A 19296-nucleotide genomic window follows, 5' to 3' on the forward strand; every position below is an offset into this window, starting at 1 on the left:
CTTATAGTCTTTGCTTTGGAAACGTAAACACATGCATTCGACGAAGTAAACATTTTTTACTCCTCCTTTTTTTTTTTCATTTTGGGGAAAAACGTACGGATTCTTCTCTCTGAAATATGTTACAAAACCGGCCGCTGCTTCTGATGCGGAGTGAACCAGACAATCACGGTAAAAAAAAACGCCTGCTCCCGTTCCCCGTGTACCTGAAAGAACTGTCCAGTAAAGACAAGGAGGAACACGAGAAGGTTGACTACGCTAACGCACAAAACCGTACGATCGACGCCTGAGACGAAGCATGCGATGACCATAGATGCATGCAGGGACAAGAGCAGGAGATTGGGTTTGGGCAACAAGGTCCCTCCGCACCCCAAAAAGGGCGCCTTAAAAGAGAAATATAAATCAAATTGTCCCTTTCGGATCTTGATTTGTCTCTTCTTTTTTTTTCTTTTTTCCAAATGCTGCGTCACTCTGGTCCACCTCCCCGGTGTGAAATGCTGTGCGGATGCAGGCAGGCGGACACCATCTGCATCAGGAGAGCGCCTCGTCTTCCCCCACGTAGGGCAGGTCCAGGCTCCTCATGCCCTCGCCGCTCTCTTGTTTCCTAGGCGACAAACCAGACACGCGGCGTTAGCGACGGCGCTGCTGCGCGCCCGCCGTCACTCCAAGAAAGGAGGGAAGTGCGGCTCGGCTGCGTTTAGCTGAAACAAACCATCAAACCGGTACAAAGCGCGAGGCAGCCGGCACGGAGGAATCGCCGTCGGGCCGCTTTACACGCGGCACGCGAGGGTAAACTCAGCAGAGCAAATGAAAAGGGAAAAGTAGGGAGAGACAGGGAACGATCTTTTAAGTTTTGAGAGAAACACAAACAACTATTCATTTGCAGGTTCTCTGGAGGCTTCATGCGAAGAGATTATCACAATAAAAAAGAAGCTGTGGGCTCATGAAGAATGAGTGACGGCTAAAATGATACCTTTATTTTGACTGTGTCAGACAAACTTCGAAGTGTTGCACTTACACTTTATAATTAAACACCAATGAGCCACAAGTGTTGTTGCTGAGTTGTATCAACGCCTCTCTGACACGGTGTTAAATAAAACTGAATTGCAATAGATGGCGCAGGTGCTCAAAATATTTCGGACACCTCCATATTATTGTCAATTCTTCCACAGATCAGGTGCTCAGAAGAGAATTTGCTCTGGTCACTCGCCATGGCCTCGCTCACACAGTCACTTACAGTTTACATTTTGCTTCAACTAGAGATGCAGCAAAGTTCTTCAGCGAGACTGAAGAAGACGTTTTTGTAACCTGAGGCACATAGACTTGATTGAGTGATATAAGGCCCTTTAACGTGGGGCTTTTTTGGAGATAATAATAAGACAGAGAAAAAAATGGAATCGCTGCAACTCTAGCGAAACAATTTAAATGGCTATAATCTGTTATATAGTCAGATGGGAATCGCTGCACTTCAAACCCCGTGCTTCACCAGCAGCACCCTCAGACCTTTCCCAAGATGGCCACTCTGAACACTCAAGAGTATTGGAGCATTAAAGCAAAATAAAAAAAGCTGTTCACATCATGCCAGTGGGTCTGGACTTTGACTATCTAGTGGAGCACTGAACAATACTGCAGCAGGCATGACACGTCCTAACGGGATTTACCTTCTTTGGTTACAATGAATGTAGCAGTACCTCACATTGCCTGCTCTGCCTTTCCTGCAGGGCAGGAGACGGAGAAGAGAAATAATAGCCGCATACTTGAAAAACATCAACTGTTGTTACAAAATATATGAGAACCCAGCAGCTCTAAGAGAGAATGTGGTGGTGAGAGCACACTGCTACATGTACAATCACTGCTAACCTTTTACCAGAGACAGAGCCGGTGGTCTGCAGTGTGTGTACAAGCAAGGCCTACCTGAGCGTTTGCCCTGCTGCACACAAGCTGTTGCGGTCGTCTTTACGGCCCAAATCAAAGGGGTTCCCGAAGGAGCGCTTCCTCAGCATGGTTCTCACCATGATCTGCAGAAGAATGGCAAACAATGAGAGACAGATCCAAGAACTGGGCTCAGATATTCTATGCAAAATAAAGTTATTGTAATATAAACCATTTTCAGTTTTCATGAACTTTATAAAGCCCCAAAAAGGGTTTTTAGAAGCTTTAATGAGTTACTGAGTAATATAACGAGCTGCTCAAACCATCTAGAATTCATAGGACATGCATCTCAGACAACAGATGTGGTGAATTTCTACATTTAAACTTTATTGAGATGGTCCGTCCTTTCATCTTCACTTCACTGTTGGTTATAAAAAAAATTTTAAACAGTACTGAGAGGTTTCAGATTCATCTTTCGCAGCATTTAGCGTTTCTAATGTAACTAACGGCTGTAAATGGAACGACTAAATGAGTCATGCAGCAGCTCTAGCACAGTGTGCAGAGCGGGCGATCGAGTAGGTGGGAGTAGTGTATGGAGGTGGTACAACGTACAAGGTGACTGACGTATAAAATAGAATGTAATATGAGAAATGTATTTTATACCATACAAATGTGCAGAGAATTGGCAATTCAACACAATAGCTTTCATTCTTCTTTCATGGCTCAATGGGGGAAATCTGACAGATCCTGTGCCTCTTTCAGGGTAGATAAATAAAACTGAACCCGTTGGTGATATTTACCTTGAACAAATCAGACCTGGAAATGACGGTGCTGCACCTTGATTGAGATTGAGGCTGATACCAGTTCGTTAACTCACCACGGTAGCCAGACTGGGGATGTGTTTCACAGAGTTCTCCACCTCCTCTTCGGTCACCTCGATCAGCAAACAACAGTTGTCGTCCTCAGGAGGAAGCGGCTCGGCACCGTTCCTCGTCACCCACGGGTGCAGCTGAAACGCAAAATGTGAGGACCTATTTATTTCCTTTCGGTTCCAAGGATGAACATTCATTCACGTTCAATCGGAGCACTGGCTCGACACAGGACCTCTGTAGCTCTCTGCAACCTGCAACCTTCTCACTAGATGGCGCCAATTCCTACACGCAGCCCCCTGGGGTCCGTTCACACGGGACGGTTCTTCTCTTGTTGAGGTTCTGTGGTTTACTGCACTCTGGACAATCTAAAATGTGCCTAAAACACAAAGTAAGGGAAACCAGAAGCTTGAAGAAAAGACTTCTCACCTTAATCTGTGGGATTGATATTCTGGTCTCTGGATTCTTGTCCAGCATCTTCAGCAACAAATCTTTGAGATCGTCGGAGATGTCAGCACTGTTGAAACGGAAATAATCCCAGCAACTGATTAAGTCGTATTTACAAAACATTTGGCAAAGTAAGATGAAAAATATCGTTATGACACAGATTTGAGAAGCCGGACTGACCGCTCAGGTAACTCCACAGGTTGGGTCTTGATTTTCTGGTGAAGAGTAACGATGCGCTCGTCCATGAAGGGACACTGTGAATGAAAGAAAGAAAAGCAAAAACTGTCATTTGGGGAAAACTCCAAAAACAGCAAACTAAAGTCACATTTTATTTGCCAAAGGAGACACTTACCACTCCAAAGACGAAGCAGTAGAGCGTCACCCCCATGGCCCAAACATCCAACGCCTCCATGAGGAAACAAAACAACACCATCCCATGTGAGGAGATTTCAGCGTATGAAATTCACAAAAACTAAATAAAAATCTAGAAAAATAAATATTAATATAATATATATCCCTGCAGATGATCCCCACTGGATCCCACTGCTTTCACCTTCCCAGAGAAGTTCTTTCTGGTCTCAGAGAGCGCTTCGGGGGCCAGGAACGCAGGGGTCCCCACTGTGCTGGTGAGGAGCGCGTCAGTCCCCTCAAACTGGTTACTGACGCCGAAGTCTGCTATCTTGATGTGTCCGTCTTCTCCCACTAACAGGTTGGACGGTTTGACGTCTCGGTGGATGATCCTCTGGTAGTGTACTACGGAAATAGGGAAAAACATCATTGGAAAACATGACAATATACCTGAGGAGGATATTCTGCTTATGGCAAGAGAGGGTTAACATTCTCTTTCAGTGCAACAAAGACCGGAGGGACGGGGCTTTCAAAGAAAATTGGCGTGGAGCAACGTGCGGGAACCTCTAGCACCGTGGTGGTGCACGTAGAAAAGAAGTAGGCAAACGTTTGAGCTCATCACGGTCGTCGTTCAGTAACCTCAGAAACCAAGATGTGAGCACTTCAGATTACTTATAGCGACATAAACCAGAGGTCCCGACGGTTTCCGTGTCCTTGGTGCCGAGCAACTTCTGCTCCTTCCCTCAGCACCAGTCTCCTAGACAACACTTTTGTAGAGAGAAAACCTCTTCTCCTGCACTATTCCAGATGCATTAAGAGCCGTGGAGCTGATGTGGAACGAGCCTCGTGGGTGGAACGAGCCTCGTGGGTGGGCTACAGCGCAGATGAAGGACTATAAATGGCATTGAAGAATTGTGTGATGATGGCAGATCTAGACACAAACCAGCTTCATCTTCGTACCACTATCACATCACTCTGATGAAGACATTCACAGGGCTGTGCGTGATATCCATTTATCTCTATGGGAGACATGGAGAATAATGAAGCACAGCTAATTATGGGACGTTATTGTGCATTAGACTCATTCCACAACAAAACTTTCATTTCGAGGAGATCGTTATCTGTGTTTGTAAAAATGTGCTTCTATAAAACAATAAAATAATCATTGTAATTAGTAGTAGTAGTAATTATATTAAAGATCAAACTGCAGCTGGATCAGTATTGAATCAGCTTTCAATCAAAGTGTATCAAGATGCACAGCAAATGATTTTAAAGAGATAGAAACACAACCCTAATATTCTTAATCTTCTTAATCGCAAAACAAAACATCTTTCAAAAATCCCAGAAATATACCATTTATATACGGTATTTAACCAGAAACTGTCAAATCAAAAGGTATCATTGTATTTCAAAATGTTCAACAGAAATCAATCATGGCTGACAAACGATTCTGTCAGAGTGAAAAGTCTAAACTTGAAAAGGTGATTTTTCATCCAAATCATTTTATTCCGCTTCCAGATAAAATTTTGCCAAACCTAACAAACAAAATCCTGTAAATAACAAAATATTTGCTTCTCAGGTCAATGAGATACTAGTGAAGAATAGCAAGTCAACACTCACAAAACACAAAAAAAGACACGGGAGGTTAAACAAATTGAAATAGTTCATGTCAAACGTGGAGATCATCTTTTTTCCCCACACTAGAGGTTATTCGGTTATGTTTTATATATAAATGCAATTGTTTTCCAATTTTTGTCAAATACTTTATAAGAGAAGTACTAATATATTGTAGTGAAAAGCCAGACAACAGGGGAGAGAAATGATTAGCTGCAGAAAAAGGCCCTGAAGTGGTTTTGGCGATCTTGCTCCACTTTGCCGCCACGGATTCAGTGGAAAAGGAGATTTTGGCAAACTCACAGTACTCGATTCCCCGGAGCAGATCTTGGAAGTAAAAGCGTGACTGGTCCTCACTGAAAGGTTTTTCTGCCGGCACCTCCATCACAGCTCTGCACACATGAAGGCACACGCAATTAGCACTGAGGAGCAATGAGAGCGAGCGCACTCCAGTGACACGATCGTTGGCGTGAGGGAAGCTCAGCTTACCCTTTCTTGACCAGCTCGAATACTGTGAGAGAAACACAGATGACGTTAGAGACACAAACAAACTAAATAACAGCATCTTTTCAGGTGGGTTTCAAATACCTCTCTTGTATGCTCGCTAATTGCATGACTGTGTGTGTGTGTGTGTGTGTCGTTGTGAAGGCTGACTGCTTGGCCACAACATACCCATGTACAGATGGTCCTCACTGGGGTCGTCCAAAACCTGGCACCAAATGACAGAGAAAGGGAAATTAGTGTAAACACACACACACACACACACACACACACACACACACACACACACATACGTGAAATAGATCATCTTTGGTATGCGGTGAAAATAAATACACACGGACAGGTTTTCACAGGCCTTTTTCTTTCTCACTCTGTGAAATGAAAGTAAACATAGTGAAGACAGTGAAACGGTTTGAACCGCCCGCACCTCCACTAGTTTCACCACGTTAGAGTGGTCCAGCTTTTTCAGGATGGCAATCTCCTGGTACACCCGCTCCAGGGGCCCTTTGAGCTGAGGGGGACCCTCAGGGTCTGCCTTGGCTCCGCGAGGGGGGGGTCTCCCTGCCCGAGGAGAGAGAGAGAGAGACACAGTGTGCGTGTGCATTCGGGACGGATGAGAGGAGGACAGGACGATTGAACCATCTGCCCCCGGCTCCAGACTTACGCGGGAAGCCTGCCTGCCTCATCAGCCGCTTCTTGGACAACACCTTCATCGCCTACAGGAGGAAAACAGGAGATGGATTGAGACAGGGGGGGGGGGGAGCGGGCAAGAGAACCAGAGAAAATATTTAAAGGAACGGTGGACGAAAGGGAGGAGAAAGACAACACAGCAGAGTGAGGCGAGGCTCACCTGACAGTGAACCCACTCTCACGCCCACAAATTGATGTCCTAGCGGCTATAAATGTCTCTCTCATTGGTAAGCGTTCTTTGTGTATTGGTGGCTGCTCACACTGACCGGCGGCATCAACACAAAGGATTCAGAAAGCTGGACTTAGAAAAGGAGTCCTGGTGAAATCCGACTGAGATCCAAACATGGATGTAATGTACATTTCTTCATCATTACTTATGGAATTTAAAACCACGACAGTAAATGCATGCATGGCAAATAGGTGTATTTGTGACACACTGACAGGACTGTGATAAGCTGTTTTTCCTTTAAAAAAAACAAAATGCATTGAAACATCTTATCCAACACCTTATTTATGACTACGAGGTCATATGATACAAGCATTTGTTTCATGTTTGTCTGTCTCAAGTTGTGGGTTTTCAGCAGTTTCCGAAGTGAAACCATTACGGCCTCCTTGATCAAAGAGAGCAACGTGTGACAGCTACGCTGTTCGGTGCTTTAAACAGCATTAATGCCCTTTATTATTATGCCAGTGATATGATCAGTGAATGTGGAATGATAATCCCTACGCCATTGCCTGTCAACATCGTGCAGCTTTGCAGAGATAATCCTGAACAGCAAAACCCCCCAAAGCGAAGCGTCAATTAACTGGAGAATATTTAATGTAATTTCAGAGTCGCGTGAAATCCCATCACGAAATCTCACAAAGCGGTTCGACTATTATGAGGTGCATGTGTATATGGTGTGCGCAACATGAACTCACGTAGTACGTATTGTCATCCTCGTTGTACGCCAGCTTGACGACACCGTACGAGCCCTGGAATAAGTCAAACCAAACAGAAAGCCAATAAAGTGAGAATGAGCAGCTGTCATTCTACGTGTGAAAACAAATTATCACACCGTGTGCAAAGCAATCCAAATAAACCAAGAACACACACTAACCCACGAGCAACAATACACAAACACACGTGTACACACACACACACACACAAGGGAAGTGAGTGGGATGTACACTGAAAGAGTACCAGCTGCTTCAAAGTGAGAACAGAGAAATTCAAATCATCTCTTCCTCTCTCGCTTTCATTTTTCATTTCAGGCTCATTAGAGTAGCTGGATCTGGTCTCTGCTATCAAGCTCCTCACACAGGAAATTCAGGATAAAAACGAGGCCCAATTAGTAGCATGTGTGCTACAATTTTGTGGCCAAAAACAGAGAGAGGCGGGAGGGAGTTGGGGGGCAGGATCAGTTCCTGCTGTGGGAGCAGATTGGCGAGAGGCAGCGCGGATGATCTGATAACCGGAGCCTGAAGGGCGCGCATTGTCTATGACGACCCGTCCCTCTTCCTGCTGAAACTCCCTGCAGTCGTGCACATTCAGTCTCCCGGAGCCCACCAGCCAAGGACGCGCAAAAAACGCACGCACACACACACACACACACACACACACACACACACACACACACACACACACACACACACACACACACTTGCACCCACTAAGCCCTGCACGACCCTCCGAGAGCGCTATTTATACCAGCCTCTCGCCCTGTCTCCCTCCTCTCCCATGGCCCCGGTGGTTTGCACGGAGTTCGGGAAATGAGGACAGCCGGGGGGAGAGGAGAGCAGAGACGGTTCCCTGCGCGTCCTCGGTGATTCGCCGCGCTACTCGACAAGCGGTCGGAGAGGGAGAGGGAGAAGGGGAAGGAGAGGCAGGAGTCAGTGAAAAGGAAACACTCAGTGAGCCGTCTGTGACGGTACCTTTCCGATCTCATCCTTCAGCTTGTACTGGTTGAGTTGGACGCAATCCTTGAAGGGAGAGAGACAGGGAGAGAGAGGTCTTTTTTTATGTAATCACGCTTGCTAACTAGAAACCAGAGATGCAATCTGAATAAAAATCAATCAACAATTGTCCTATAAGTGCAGCGTTTCTTCACATTGGTGCTGATATTCATTAAATATACATTTCCAAATAAAATGTATTCACCCGCTGGTCTCTGAACTAGAATATTAAAAGACCAAGTGCAGAAGAGCCACGGTTCCACTATGAGAGGAAAATATACCCAAAACCGTGGATTCAGTACAGTTTAGCACAACCTTTGCTATATTAACCACTAGGAGAGATTCTACCTACATTACCAGGTATCTGCATCTATGTGTAACAGGGATCTTAACTACTCTCTACATCTACTTAGACATAGACCTTACCTCTGCATCCACAAAGCTCAGTCTTTACCAGTGTGCTGCTGCTTTTAAGACAAATGCAATTAGACGGTGCAGGGACTAGAAGTTATGTAATCATTTATTATGAAATGAGTTAACTTGGGATTTCTCGACAGACTTGGTTCTGCTGAGAATTTAATACTATTTTGTGTGAGATTTGGTTATTTTTGTTGTTCCGTTGACAGATTTTCAACTTCACCTTCAGGTTTTTTTTAATTCCCCGCCCTGGAGGGGCTTAAGCTTCGAGGCCCGACCGTACCTGGAGGTCTGTGATGGAAACGCTGTGGGACTCCACGGTGGGCCGGCGGGGCAAGCGCGGAGAGGAGTGGGGCGATGTGATGGGCGAGTAGGGTAGCGACGGGTAAATGTGGCGCCCGTTGACTCCCGGGGAGCCGCAGGGGGACGTCGAGGTTTGCGAGCGCTCCTGCAGAGATAGTTTCCGGTCCGACATGTTTAATCTTCCCCTCTGCTCGCGGCTCCCGGGTCGCAGAGCCTCCGACCGGCCAAATGTGTGGGACAGCAGGTCGCAGGAGGGAGTCCGGGAAGATGCCACCGCAGAGGAGGCCGGCTCGGGGGTCTCAGAACTGTCCATTTCTTCTACCTGAGATGGGATACGTACAAAATCAAATAGATTTACCACATATGTAAAGCTCTCCATGTTTCGGCATTATGTGAAGTAGTTTGTTCCTACTCTCCAGCTGATATACTACAAGGCCAAGATCTGAAACTCAATGAATAAAATGACAATTGGGCTGCATATCGGCATCTAGCGTTTCATCTCACCTCCTCCGGCCCGGCCTCGTACTCCGTGACCACGATGAGCGACTCCATGGGGTCGGGGGAGGGCGTCTCCGAGTGGGCGTTCAAAGGCGGAGCGGGACAGCTGCACAGCAGATCGGGCATGGGCTGTGAGGGCGGCGCTGGGGGCGCGTGACCGCGCGACGCAGGCGGCTCAGCGGGGGGCCAGGGGGTCACATGGCAAGGAAACATGGCGCCTCTTTACAGAAAGCGGCAACCCCTGCTCCATCAGACGGGAGCCTCGGTGGGGAATCGGTGCCTAAAGATACAAGAGCAACGGTTGGGATGAAAAACACACATGGAGAACATCTCCTGGTTTTTATCTGCTGCCCGTCGTCAGGTCCAACGCCAAAGGTTACAAAGGGCCTAAATCGTTTTGGTGCGAGTTGCCATGTTTTGGAGGTGTCAGTTGTAGAGACAGACTTTTCTCGAGTGTTGTGGGACTATTTGGTGCTCAAAAAGCCCCAAAAAACATTTTTTTTAAACTGAATAGGTGTGTCTCTTTCCAGAAATGATGACTCGGTAACATAAAATCAATCAAAGACTTTGTTGTAAGCAGTGACTTGGATCCTTCCTGCTACCTTTTCAGTCAAAGGTTGTAGAGCATGCAGCTTACAAACGTACAAATATCATGATCATCTCAACGAAGATGTAAGGTAGCAGAAAAGTACCTAAAACCAACACTTTTCCACCTCAGTTGCACTTTACAGAGGGAGGCATAAACAAATGTTATGCAAGTAGGAAACATATTTTTAAAACAACCTGCTTGAACTGAACCTACACTGACTCTGCTTAATACATCCAGCTTGTTTGTGTAAGAAAAGCGTGAAAACATTGAGCGATGCCGTTCACTAGCTGTGAAACATAAGGAGATACAGCTTGTTCCTTCACACATACCGGTACGTGCTAATTAATGAATGCAAACAAGCGTCCACTCACCAACTTCACCTCGAAGCGGGCGGATCTGACGCCTCTATGAAAGCGATGGTCCAGTCCGCTTTGGAGGTGCATTATGTAACGTAGGTAATCATTATATATACAGTATTTTACCTTTTTTGGCATAATAACATCTCCCTGTCCACTGAGCTAATAATCTGCTCATTATCAGTGTGAGGAAGGACAGGAGGGGTGGAGACAGACGGAGAGAGAGACTTTTTGCTTTCCTTCATGGTTCCAACGGGAGTGTCGGTGTGTGGGAGCTGAACAAATCTCACGGACACAGAGAAACAAAAGGGAAGCTCCAGCCAAGTTCAGAATGAGGGCCGTGAGTGGGAAGGCACACCCACTCCAGGTCGCCTCCCAACCTCCATCTCCAGCCTATTAAAGCCACCAAAATGAAGACAGAGTCCCCACATATCATACTTAGCACTATGTTTTCATGGCAGCAACTTACTCACTGGTCTTCATCCCTATGGGTGTCGCAACAAACCTTCTTGGATTTGAGATCCAGCAATTTTCTGATTGGGTATCTGACAAATAGGTGGTTGTTAAGAGAAGATGATGAAATTGAGATATTTGTATATATTTTTTTTTGTAAATTAATATCAGGAAGAATTGAAGACCACCGTGTACAGACAGAGATACCTGTAGATGAGGGATTTATTTCATAATAACAAACAACTAAAATCAATGTGATCATTTACTAAGCGGAGGAAGGATTAAAGGCCTTATATTTCTTTAGAGTTATAGAGTTTATAGCCTTGATTACATTGATTTAGCTCCTATGGGCAGTGGTGAAGTGTAAAAATATAACACCCGACCAAAACTGTGTACATTCTTTCTGATGAGTTCTACCGGAATGTTTCTCATATTCTACACGGAACATTTGGAATCCAGAAATCCTTCTGTGACAGAACAGAACAGAAAAATAGAACCCAGGAGGCATAAAACTGAAGAACTCGGTCAGAAATCATTACAGTATCACCAGATTGCAGAGGAGACACAGAGACTCATTGCTCTTGGAAGTTGGAAAAAAAAAACACAAACAATATGTTGCTGTCCTATCAGAGAGAGATGGACCTGCAGTCATCAGGGAGTCAAACAGGTGAGAGGGACTAGCGGTAACGGGTTGCACGAAAAGGCTCAAACACAAGGCCTCCAACTAAATATATAATATAATACCAATTATGTACTTTGAGTGAAGATTTGCCTCATTGTTTTAATGCTTTGGAATAATCATTGTTCAAATGATCTGGAAATCCTTTTGAATAGTTTGAATTCTACTACAAAAAGGTATTTTTACAGCCTGGATAGTCTGGTTTTATTGTGGCTCGACCCGTTCCCCCTCCCTGTGTATGTCACAGGTTCTGACGAACCGGAGGTGCGACCCCGGACCGTGCTGCGCGGCGAGACCGGCAACTACGAGCTTCGCCGCTTCAGGTTCAATGGCTGCTTCAGCAACGTCGCCGAATGCAAAGAGGTCGGCACCGGAGACGCCGTGGTCATTAAAATCTTCAAAAAGAGAGCCCCCGGTTCTCTTGAGCCGAACAAAGAGGTACATATTGTCCCAGAGTGGCAGGTTTGATAAAACATACCATCTACAAGTAGCCTCAGCTGCCGCTGAGCTGTATCACCCTACCTGATGACTCCTGTTTTCTCCCAAGTTGGCTATGCTGAAAAGGATCCGTGGTCTCGATCAAGAAAACATTGTTCGGTTCTTGGGGGACTTCCAACACATAGGGCACACCTGCCTCACTTTTGAAATGTTGGACAAGAATCTGCATGAGCTTCTGAAGGAGAGGATCGGCAACCGACTACCTCTTCTGCAAATCAGACCCATCGCGAAGCAGGTACGCGATCCTTCTGCTATCTGACGTGCGCAAGGAAAACCTGACCGGTCTCCCGCTTTCGTCGGCGAACCGATTTTTTTTAAAGCCGCGACGTCTTGTGTTTTCTTCCTCCGCCCTCTGCAGCTGCTCAGCGCGCTGCAGTCCCTGAAGACCGCCGGCATCATTCATACCAGCATCAAGCCCAACAACATCATGGTGACGAGGGAAAAGCCCCTCAGAGTCAAACTCATTGACTTTGGTTCGGCCGTTGCAGCTGCTGAAGTCGAGCGAGGTGTGATCATGCAGCCTATCGCATACAGGTACGTTTCATCGATTGCTCTCTCTTTCTGGCTTTTCGGACCCCTGTGCCGAAATGGTTCCCATTCTAACAGCAGATGTGTGCATCCCGCTTTCAGGTCTCCGGATGTTATTCTGGGCCTTCCCGTCTCAGAAGCGGTAGACGTGTGGTCTCTGGGTGCTGTTTTGGCGACCATGTACCTTGGTAGCCTGCCATTTCCTCAGAGGTGCCAGTATCACCAGGTAGGTCGACGCACCACAGCTTTGTGTCCCAACACCAACAGAAACTCCACCATCGGCAGACGTGATTCTCTCTACGTGTTCTTTCATCTAGGTGAAAACCATGGTGGAGACGCTGGGTCAGCCGGAGGACAAACTTCTAAGCGACGGCGCCTACACGCATCTCTACTTCAGCCGTAACCAGGACTCTACAGCGCCGTCGTGGAGGCTTAACGTACGTTGTCCTGTGTCGCACTGCCTCATAAATATATGTAACGGCGCAACTCGTGTAGCTGATAGAGAAGCGTATTAATTAAATATATTCTTTACGGTTTCAGACGGCAGCGGAGTACAAAGCGGCGAGTGGCTTCGTGGCACAAAAACACAGAGGCAGCTCCCCCGGGTTCCACTGTTTGGATGACCTGGTCGAGGTAGGTGGCCCTTCTTTTACCGCACTCGAGTAACAGCAACACTCTTCGGCACACTCATTCCGACCATGTTGGACTTTGTCTCTGAATGCAGCTGAACCCAGAAAACAGCTTTGGGTGTAAGACCAGGTTCGTTGGCCTCCTGCGCCAGATGCTGCGTCTGAATCCTGAGGAAAGGACGACGCCGAGTGCCGCTCTGCGTCACCCGTTCGTTACCCTGATCGAATCGGGCGCCGAGGAAGCCGTAGCCTCGGCCGCCGCAGACTCCGGTACCCCGGGTGTGAGAGAAGGCCGTGCTGTCGGCTGCAACGAGGCTTCAGCTGGTGGCGCCTGTTCAGATGAGGCCGCCGTGATGAGTGCCGTGAAGGACCTTGCAGCTGGTTCCGAGGCCTCAGAGGGCGCCGCGGGGCGCTCTGCAGATGAAGCTCCTAGCGGCTATTCAATAGCAAGGTCTATTGACGCGGGTCCGGGGGAGGGCGTCCCAGCCCCTGCTGTCGGAGACTCGGACGCCACTGCTGGTTCGTCCGATAATGATGACGACAACGAAGCTGCAGTCACACCTGCCTGTGCAGAAGCCAACATTGGCACTGACGGGGTCTCAGCCGCCCGGGGGCCGAGGGGGGTCATGGGATTTTTGGGAAGGGTGTTCAGGACCCTGCGCTGCTGCTGCTGTTGCACCGCAAATCCTCAGGAGTGATTTACTTTGTTTATTTCATCCATTTGTCATGTTATTTATCCTTGAAAAGTAAACAATGAATTAAATACAATGTCCTATACTTGTTTACTGTGTGTTTTTAAGAATCTGAAATAAAAATCCTTGACTGACAATTCTGACTCTGACCCGAGCATACAAACATTTGCTTTGGAGGAAATTGGCAACGCAGCTGTACAATTACAATTTAAAAAGTACTCCATCATCATTACAATAGTAAGTTACGTCAATCCTGAGCGTAACTATTTTTGCATCAATAACAAGCTCTTGAAATCCCGTGCATCACACACAGCATCAATGCCACTGAAGCAACCAAATGCACACGGGTTAATTGGACTCGGCCTCAATGGAGTCCAGTCAAATATAGGACCATACCCCTAGAGGAAACTCCCAGCTGCAGTGGGCTTTTTATATACCAAGAAGAGAAGGCAGCCTGCCAAGCTGGACGATGGGGAGAAAATGTCTTTCCGTGATACTACAATTTATACCGAGGAACACAATATCGCTGCAAATCCTGTCCTCTGCTATGAATATCTGTCAGGCCGTTGGTATATTTTGTCTGTCTTTGGAGGTTTACAGTCTTTGTCTGACCAGCAGGATTTGCAGTCGCTTGAGCCTTTAACCAAGTTGCAGCCAACGCTTCGAAACACGTTTCGGTGTCAACGCCCACTAATAAGGAAGCGACCTTATGAAACTACTTCAGCCAAGCGCTCATGAGAATCATTTACCTTGGAGCTGAGAATGCTGCTTTGACGGACCTCATTTGGTTATCTCACCTTCAACCACAGTGGGCTGTACAGAAACTAATACTCTATAAAAAGCTTTCTACAAAACGGCAAATATCAAAATGTAGACATTTATGGATAACAAAAAAAAAATATATGCTCTATATCAAGAATGACTGCAGGTCTGGCTAAAGATAAAAAATGTCCCTGATCCCCGGTGATGACAACAGCTAGACGAAGAACAAGCAGTTACATTTCAAACCTTGTGAAACGCCAACAGATGCCGTCCAGCTCCAGATGCCTCTTATCATGACAAAAAAAAGTCACGTGAGCGTCACTATGTGGGCAGGGGGGACTTATCTGAGGGGGGTCCGGGCCTTGTACGGCATTAATAACACGCTCCCACAGACACGCGGGCAGAACACACGGCCATCTGGGGCAGAGGAGGATCCCCGGCTTCATTAAAAGATCAACAGGGAAACCCTGTCCGTTATCGGAGAGATGTAAGCTTCTGTAAATGGAGGGATGGGCCTCGGTGAACTTAACCACACAATCGCAGCAGAACTTGAGAATCTGAAATGTCTGCTTGTTAGTCAACGTAACGAAATAAACCACAGCTAGTCATATGGGAATAAACCACTAAGGCACTCGGGAGTGCAAAACCTTATTTGCTCAATAAATTGTTAGAAATGGTGAGATTTGTGCAACACGACATACAAGTCAACATCTTCAACTTAGTCATTCTGTCTAGGTATCAATCTGAAAGCTAAACACACGCGCTGATGGATGATATCAACCTTTACATTTGTGAGGCTGAAACTGTCAAACGTTTGGCATTTGTTCCTCCACTTGAACAATTACTGGGTTCTCAAAGTAATTTTGTCAATCGATTTATTTATTTATCTGATATGTGAAACTTGTTTTCCCACCATGTTATTAGAGAGCAATAAAACATCCATTGAATAGCTCAAATATGTCAACAAAGGCCATCGGAGAAAATACACTATAATTCACCCAGGTCAATATATATATATATATCCCTTTGATTTACAGTCCACCAGATTACTATCAAAAATATGGTGCATTTAAAGGTTTTATCGTTTGTAGTTCAGCAGCTGTTAGAACTTAATGGAATGAAGCGTTGTTTGAAGGGAAAAACATTAGCAAGAAACGCTTCTACTAAAAGGACCATTAAGCTGATATTTGATGCCGTTTTTCATGAATTACATAACGATGCAACTTTGGATTGTTAAAAAGCTTTTAGCAATGAAAATAAAAATCCTTTACGTCACAATCTATAACATGAACGAACTTACAACAATCGGTATCCACTCAGCATTGGAACAAGTCGAGCTAACTCGTTGTCTCGCGTTGAACGCTGCAATTTCAGAAACGGTAACAAAACGCTTCCCCTCACTAGGAACCATCACGACGAACTGACACAAACATTTGTGCGCCTCTTGTATCCGTCTGAGATTCGCGGGGTGGACGAGTGTTAGCTTCGCCTGAGGTCCCGCGGAGCTAACGAGCTAACGTTAGCAGCCGCCTCATCTGTCAAGATGCAGATGTTGACGGGGCGCGAGTCGAGGATGCTTGAGCGACCGACGGACGTCCCCCGTTCACAACATCAAAAGCCGATTGTGTCAGATAAACAAAGGAGAAACGGGAGAGAAATCCTTACCCAGTCGTGTTTAGACGTGCAGAGCAGAAGTGTTCCGCGGCAGCTAGCTGGACGTGAGCCGCGACGGGGCGGAGGACCGATGCGGCGGAGCGCTCTGGTCCCGCGGGGGAAACCGGGGACGTTTGACGCGGATAGTTCCGACTAATACGCCTCATGAAAGGGCGAAGTCCGCGGAGGAGTGACTCGCGTTCTCCAGCTGCAGATAATGTTCGCACCTCACCGGGGATTTGCAACACGCACTTCGCGGTTCAGTGGCTCCCTCCTCTGGTGCACTGTGGAGTTGCACCATGCAATTATATTTTACTCCGTTTGCTTGGGTTAACTACCCAAGTGTAACATAACCCGAAGTGACGTGTCCCTCATGTTTAGGGTCAAAGTACTGTGCATTGTTTTTGCAATTTCACTGGAAAACCTGAACAGATAAAAGATTTAATTTATGATGTAACCGAGTTATTGTTGATGCATGAAAGAAATGAATCCAACTCAAATCTGCAGGTAAGAATTGGTTGATACAAGGGTTGCGGTTAGGAAATTTGGCGTCTGACCAATAAATCGTTACAGACATCAGTAACTCAGGACACCAGACATAAAATTTAAACATGTTTATTTTCATAAAATGAAAGCATAAACTGCAACATACAGGATTGCAAAAAAACAAAAGATCCAATCCAAAGGCAGAATTAAAAAAGCATAAGACTATACAATGAAACAATCTTAACACAGCTGGAGCAACTATCGCCTCTTCTGGAAGATGTTGCCTCGTCCCATTCCACCACGGCCTCGACCCCTTGCAGCCACTGCAGATGGCAAGAACGAATGATAATGTAGTGGTTCAGTGTTTTTGCCACAAATTATAAGTAGTATGCAAGAGTTTAAAAATACACATAAGAGGTCTATCCTACAAACGCTACAATTGAAAAACAATGTGTCACAAAAGTTTAGTCTTATTGTGAAAACCATGTTTCCGGTGGGACAAAATGTCAGGTGCATTGTTAAAGTGCCAGGACTAAGTGGATGACTTGTAAAATAGATTTGGCAGTTTGAGTTCTGCTGCACAACAAAGTGATTTAATGTGGTAATTCCTCGTAGAGTAAAAAAAAACAAATCCCTGGAAGATTTGTCCAAAAAGAAATCGCTCACCTTGTGCTTTAAGAATAGCCGCCTTGCCTCTTCCGGCCCCAGAGCCCTGGTTCTTGTTTTTCATACTCTTTAACATCGGTGCATTCTTCAACATGTCCGGTAAGATCAGGAAGCGGATCTTACTGCCACGGATGTAGACTTGCTCCAACTGTGCCACACGGCCATCACGATAAGTCACTGTGATGTTGGACATCTGTTGAGTGAGGAACATTTATGGCCATGTTAAATGTTATATGGTACGTTAGACATACAAGGAATTTGACATGGTGGTTGGTGCATACCATTGGACAATAAGACAATTGACAGGACAAATAATGCAGGAAAAAGGCATGTTCAAGTAATAATTTGATAAATAATGTCATACTGTGATTGTCAGTGTATGGTTACTCATTAGAATTCATTTAAGCAAATTATTCAAAACCAGTGTGCTCCTTAGCCACACGGTGTTATGAAAACACTACTTTGTTCCCCAAATGGAAGGAAACAGTTTCAGAAAACCTGTAACACTGGTAATCGGGCTGCGGGGAGAAGCTTCTTGTATGATTAGTAGAATTAAGACCAACCTGGCAGTTCATGTTGTCCTCTGCCTCGATCAGCTTGCCCCTGTAGACCTCTCCGGTGTTGGTCTCGCAGGTCACAATGTGGCCCTCTGCCTCATGCAGCACTTTGATTGGTACTCCGATAGACATGTTTCAACGGTCTTCCTGCGAGAAAGAAAAAGCATTTATGGCAGAAAACGGTCACAATGTGTGGTTGCACGATAAATGCACATGAACCCATTTTCAAATACATACATTTAAAATAAATGTGGAATAACGTCGGAAACAATTGGGCAGTTTATTTGAATCATTTATGGTTAGTGTAGGATTGACTTCCCTGGTGCCACTTAAGCCGTGGCAACGAGAGTTTAGCTTATTCAGTCTAAACCACAGGCACGTCCGCATGAAACTGCAATACTAAATATAAATCAGCCGTTTAGTAGAACGCAATGAATGTGAGAACTAAAATGCACGTATGGCGAATGTGATCCATTTCTTTGTAACGTCAATGGCTTACAGTTAGCTGCTAGCTATATTAGCTACATTAGCTGCTAGCTATCACTCCGTGATTTACAACAATACTACGTCATCGTTGAACAGTAACAGAGTTACCGTTTATTACTACAAAAGCAAGCATGGCTAAATCGTAATAGCGTATGTAAACAATACAATGATTATTTAATTAATATAAATTTGAGTTCGTCCAACAGCGGGACCATTTAACATTAGCCAACAGAATGAAAGAGCTCTTAAGGACAAGAGACGAACAAGAGCTTTTAAACAACCAATTTTTAAAATGTATATTTCGTCCAATCTGTTACAAAAGTTACCTTGATTCCGTATTTTAAAACGACTTCTTAATCGTTGTTGTTGTGTCTTTCTGAACGACTCGGCAACGTGCGTTGGTCGCTTTTCCGATCGCTTTTGGAGCCTTTTCCGCTTACCCACAATGCAACTCAGTGAACTACTTCCTGTGTCACCCCGTGGTGCATTGTGGGATTTGTATATTAGGCTGATGAAGGGAATCGTGATGAAGTTCTCGTGTCTATTTATTTGATTTATGGAAGATAGGAATAAAAACTCTGCCAACTTGTTTTGCAGCAAGGCTTTCTATTGATGTCTCAAAGGAACACATTAGTAAAGAAAATGTAGTCAACGTATAACTAAAATCACACAAAACCTCACATATGCTATAGATTCTGTTTTATTAAAACAGGTACACACTTGCATTTGATTCTCTTTATTTTCCCAAGCATGCTCTCTCACTGAAGCAAA

The 19296-nt window shown here is 45.5% G+C and overlaps 3 protein-coding genes across 6 annotated transcripts in view; 1 reads left to right on the forward strand and 2 right to left on the reverse strand.

The window, feature by feature from the left end:
- Positions 1 to 16615, reverse strand: part of camkk2 (calcium/calmodulin-dependent protein kinase kinase 2) — an 18281-nt gene extending 1666 nt beyond the window's left edge. The window contains exons 1-18 of one of the 4 annotated variants that reach the window (XM_040197568.2): positions 16343 to 16615; positions 9498 to 9771; positions 8974 to 9315; positions 8253 to 8300; positions 7260 to 7313; positions 6313 to 6364; positions 6076 to 6209; positions 5820 to 5856; positions 5637 to 5658; positions 5451 to 5539; positions 3739 to 3938; positions 3538 to 3591; positions 3366 to 3439; positions 3168 to 3255; positions 2747 to 2878; positions 1912 to 2015; positions 1659 to 1712; positions 1 to 601 (exon numbers count right to left, since the gene is read on the reverse strand). The exon at positions 1 to 601 is cut by the window's left edge and continues 1666 nt beyond it. In XM_040197568.2, the coding sequence (XP_040053502.1) occupies positions 529 to 601; positions 1659 to 1712; positions 1912 to 2015; positions 2747 to 2878; positions 3168 to 3255; positions 3366 to 3439; positions 3538 to 3591; positions 3739 to 3938; positions 5451 to 5539; positions 5637 to 5658; positions 5820 to 5856; positions 6076 to 6209; positions 6313 to 6364; positions 7260 to 7313; positions 8253 to 8300; positions 8974 to 9315; positions 9498 to 9704 (1764 nt within the window). In that variant the 5' untranslated portion in view covers positions 9705 to 9771; positions 16343 to 16615 and the 3' untranslated portion in view covers positions 1 to 528. Of the gene's footprint in view, positions 602 to 1658; positions 1713 to 1911; positions 2016 to 2746; positions 2879 to 3167; positions 3256 to 3365; positions 3440 to 3537; positions 3592 to 3738; positions 3939 to 5450; positions 5540 to 5636; positions 5659 to 5819; positions 5857 to 6075; positions 6210 to 6312; positions 6365 to 7259; positions 7314 to 8252; positions 8301 to 8973; positions 9316 to 9497; positions 9772 to 15977; positions 16307 to 16342 lie in introns of those variants that run through there. The other 3 variants (XM_040197569.2, XM_040197570.2, XM_078087930.1) reach the window with 3 other exon arrangements.
- LOC120831813 (homeodomain-interacting protein kinase 2-like) lies at positions 11502 to 13226 on the forward strand. The gene is made up of 6 exons (XM_078088498.1): positions 11502 to 11556; positions 11816 to 12006; positions 12116 to 12301; positions 12425 to 12600; positions 12697 to 12820; positions 12912 to 13226. The coding sequence occupies exons 1-6, from the start codon at positions 11502 to 11504 to the stop codon at positions 13107 to 13109; spliced, it is 930 nt and encodes a 309-aa protein (XP_077944624.1). The 3' UTR covers positions 13110 to 13226.
- A 314-nt stretch (positions 16616 to 16929) lies between the features above and the next one.
- On the reverse strand, positions 16930 to 19046 carry snrpd3l (small nuclear ribonucleoprotein D3 polypeptide, like). The gene is made up of 4 exons (XM_040197572.2): positions 18852 to 19046; positions 18046 to 18186; positions 17483 to 17675; positions 16930 to 17139 (listed from the first exon to the last, which is right to left on the reverse strand). The coding sequence occupies exons 2-4, from the start codon at positions 18169 to 18171 to the stop codon at positions 17075 to 17077; spliced, it is 384 nt and encodes a 127-aa protein (XP_040053506.1). The 5' UTR covers positions 18172 to 18186; positions 18852 to 19046; the 3' UTR covers positions 16930 to 17074.
- Between the last annotated feature and the right edge of the window lie 250 nt (positions 19047 to 19296).

This window comes from Gasterosteus aculeatus, chromosome 14, assembly GCF_964276395.1.
Source record: "Gasterosteus aculeatus chromosome 14, fGasAcu3.hap1.1, whole genome shotgun sequence".
Classification (NCBI taxonomy): Eukaryota; Metazoa; Chordata; class Actinopteri; order Perciformes; family Gasterosteidae; genus Gasterosteus; species Gasterosteus aculeatus.

Coding starts and splice junctions, on each gene's coding strand:
- LOC120831813 (XM_078088498.1), top strand. CDS start 11,502: ATGTTGCTGTCCTATCAGAGAGAGATGGACCTGCAGTCATCAGGGAGT. Junction 12,302..12,424: donor TCAGACCCATCGCGAAGCAG/GTACGCGATCCT, acceptor CGCCCTCTGCAG/CTGCTCAGCGCGCTGCAGTC. Junction 12,821..12,911: donor AGAGGTGCCAGTATCACCAG/GTAGGTCGACGC, acceptor TCTTTCATCTAG/GTGAAAACCATGGTGGAGAC.
- snrpd3l (XM_040197572.2), bottom strand. CDS start 18,171: ATGTCTATCGGAGTACCAATCAAAGTGCTGCATGAGGCAGAGGGCCAC. Junction 17,676..18,045: donor AGGACAACATGAACTGCCAG/GTTGGTCTTAAT, acceptor CTCACTCAACAG/ATGTCCAACATCACAGTGAC. Junction 17,140..17,482: donor GGCTATTCTTAAAGCACAAG/GTGAGCGATTTC, acceptor TGCCATCTGCAG/TGGCTGCAAGGGGTCGAGGC.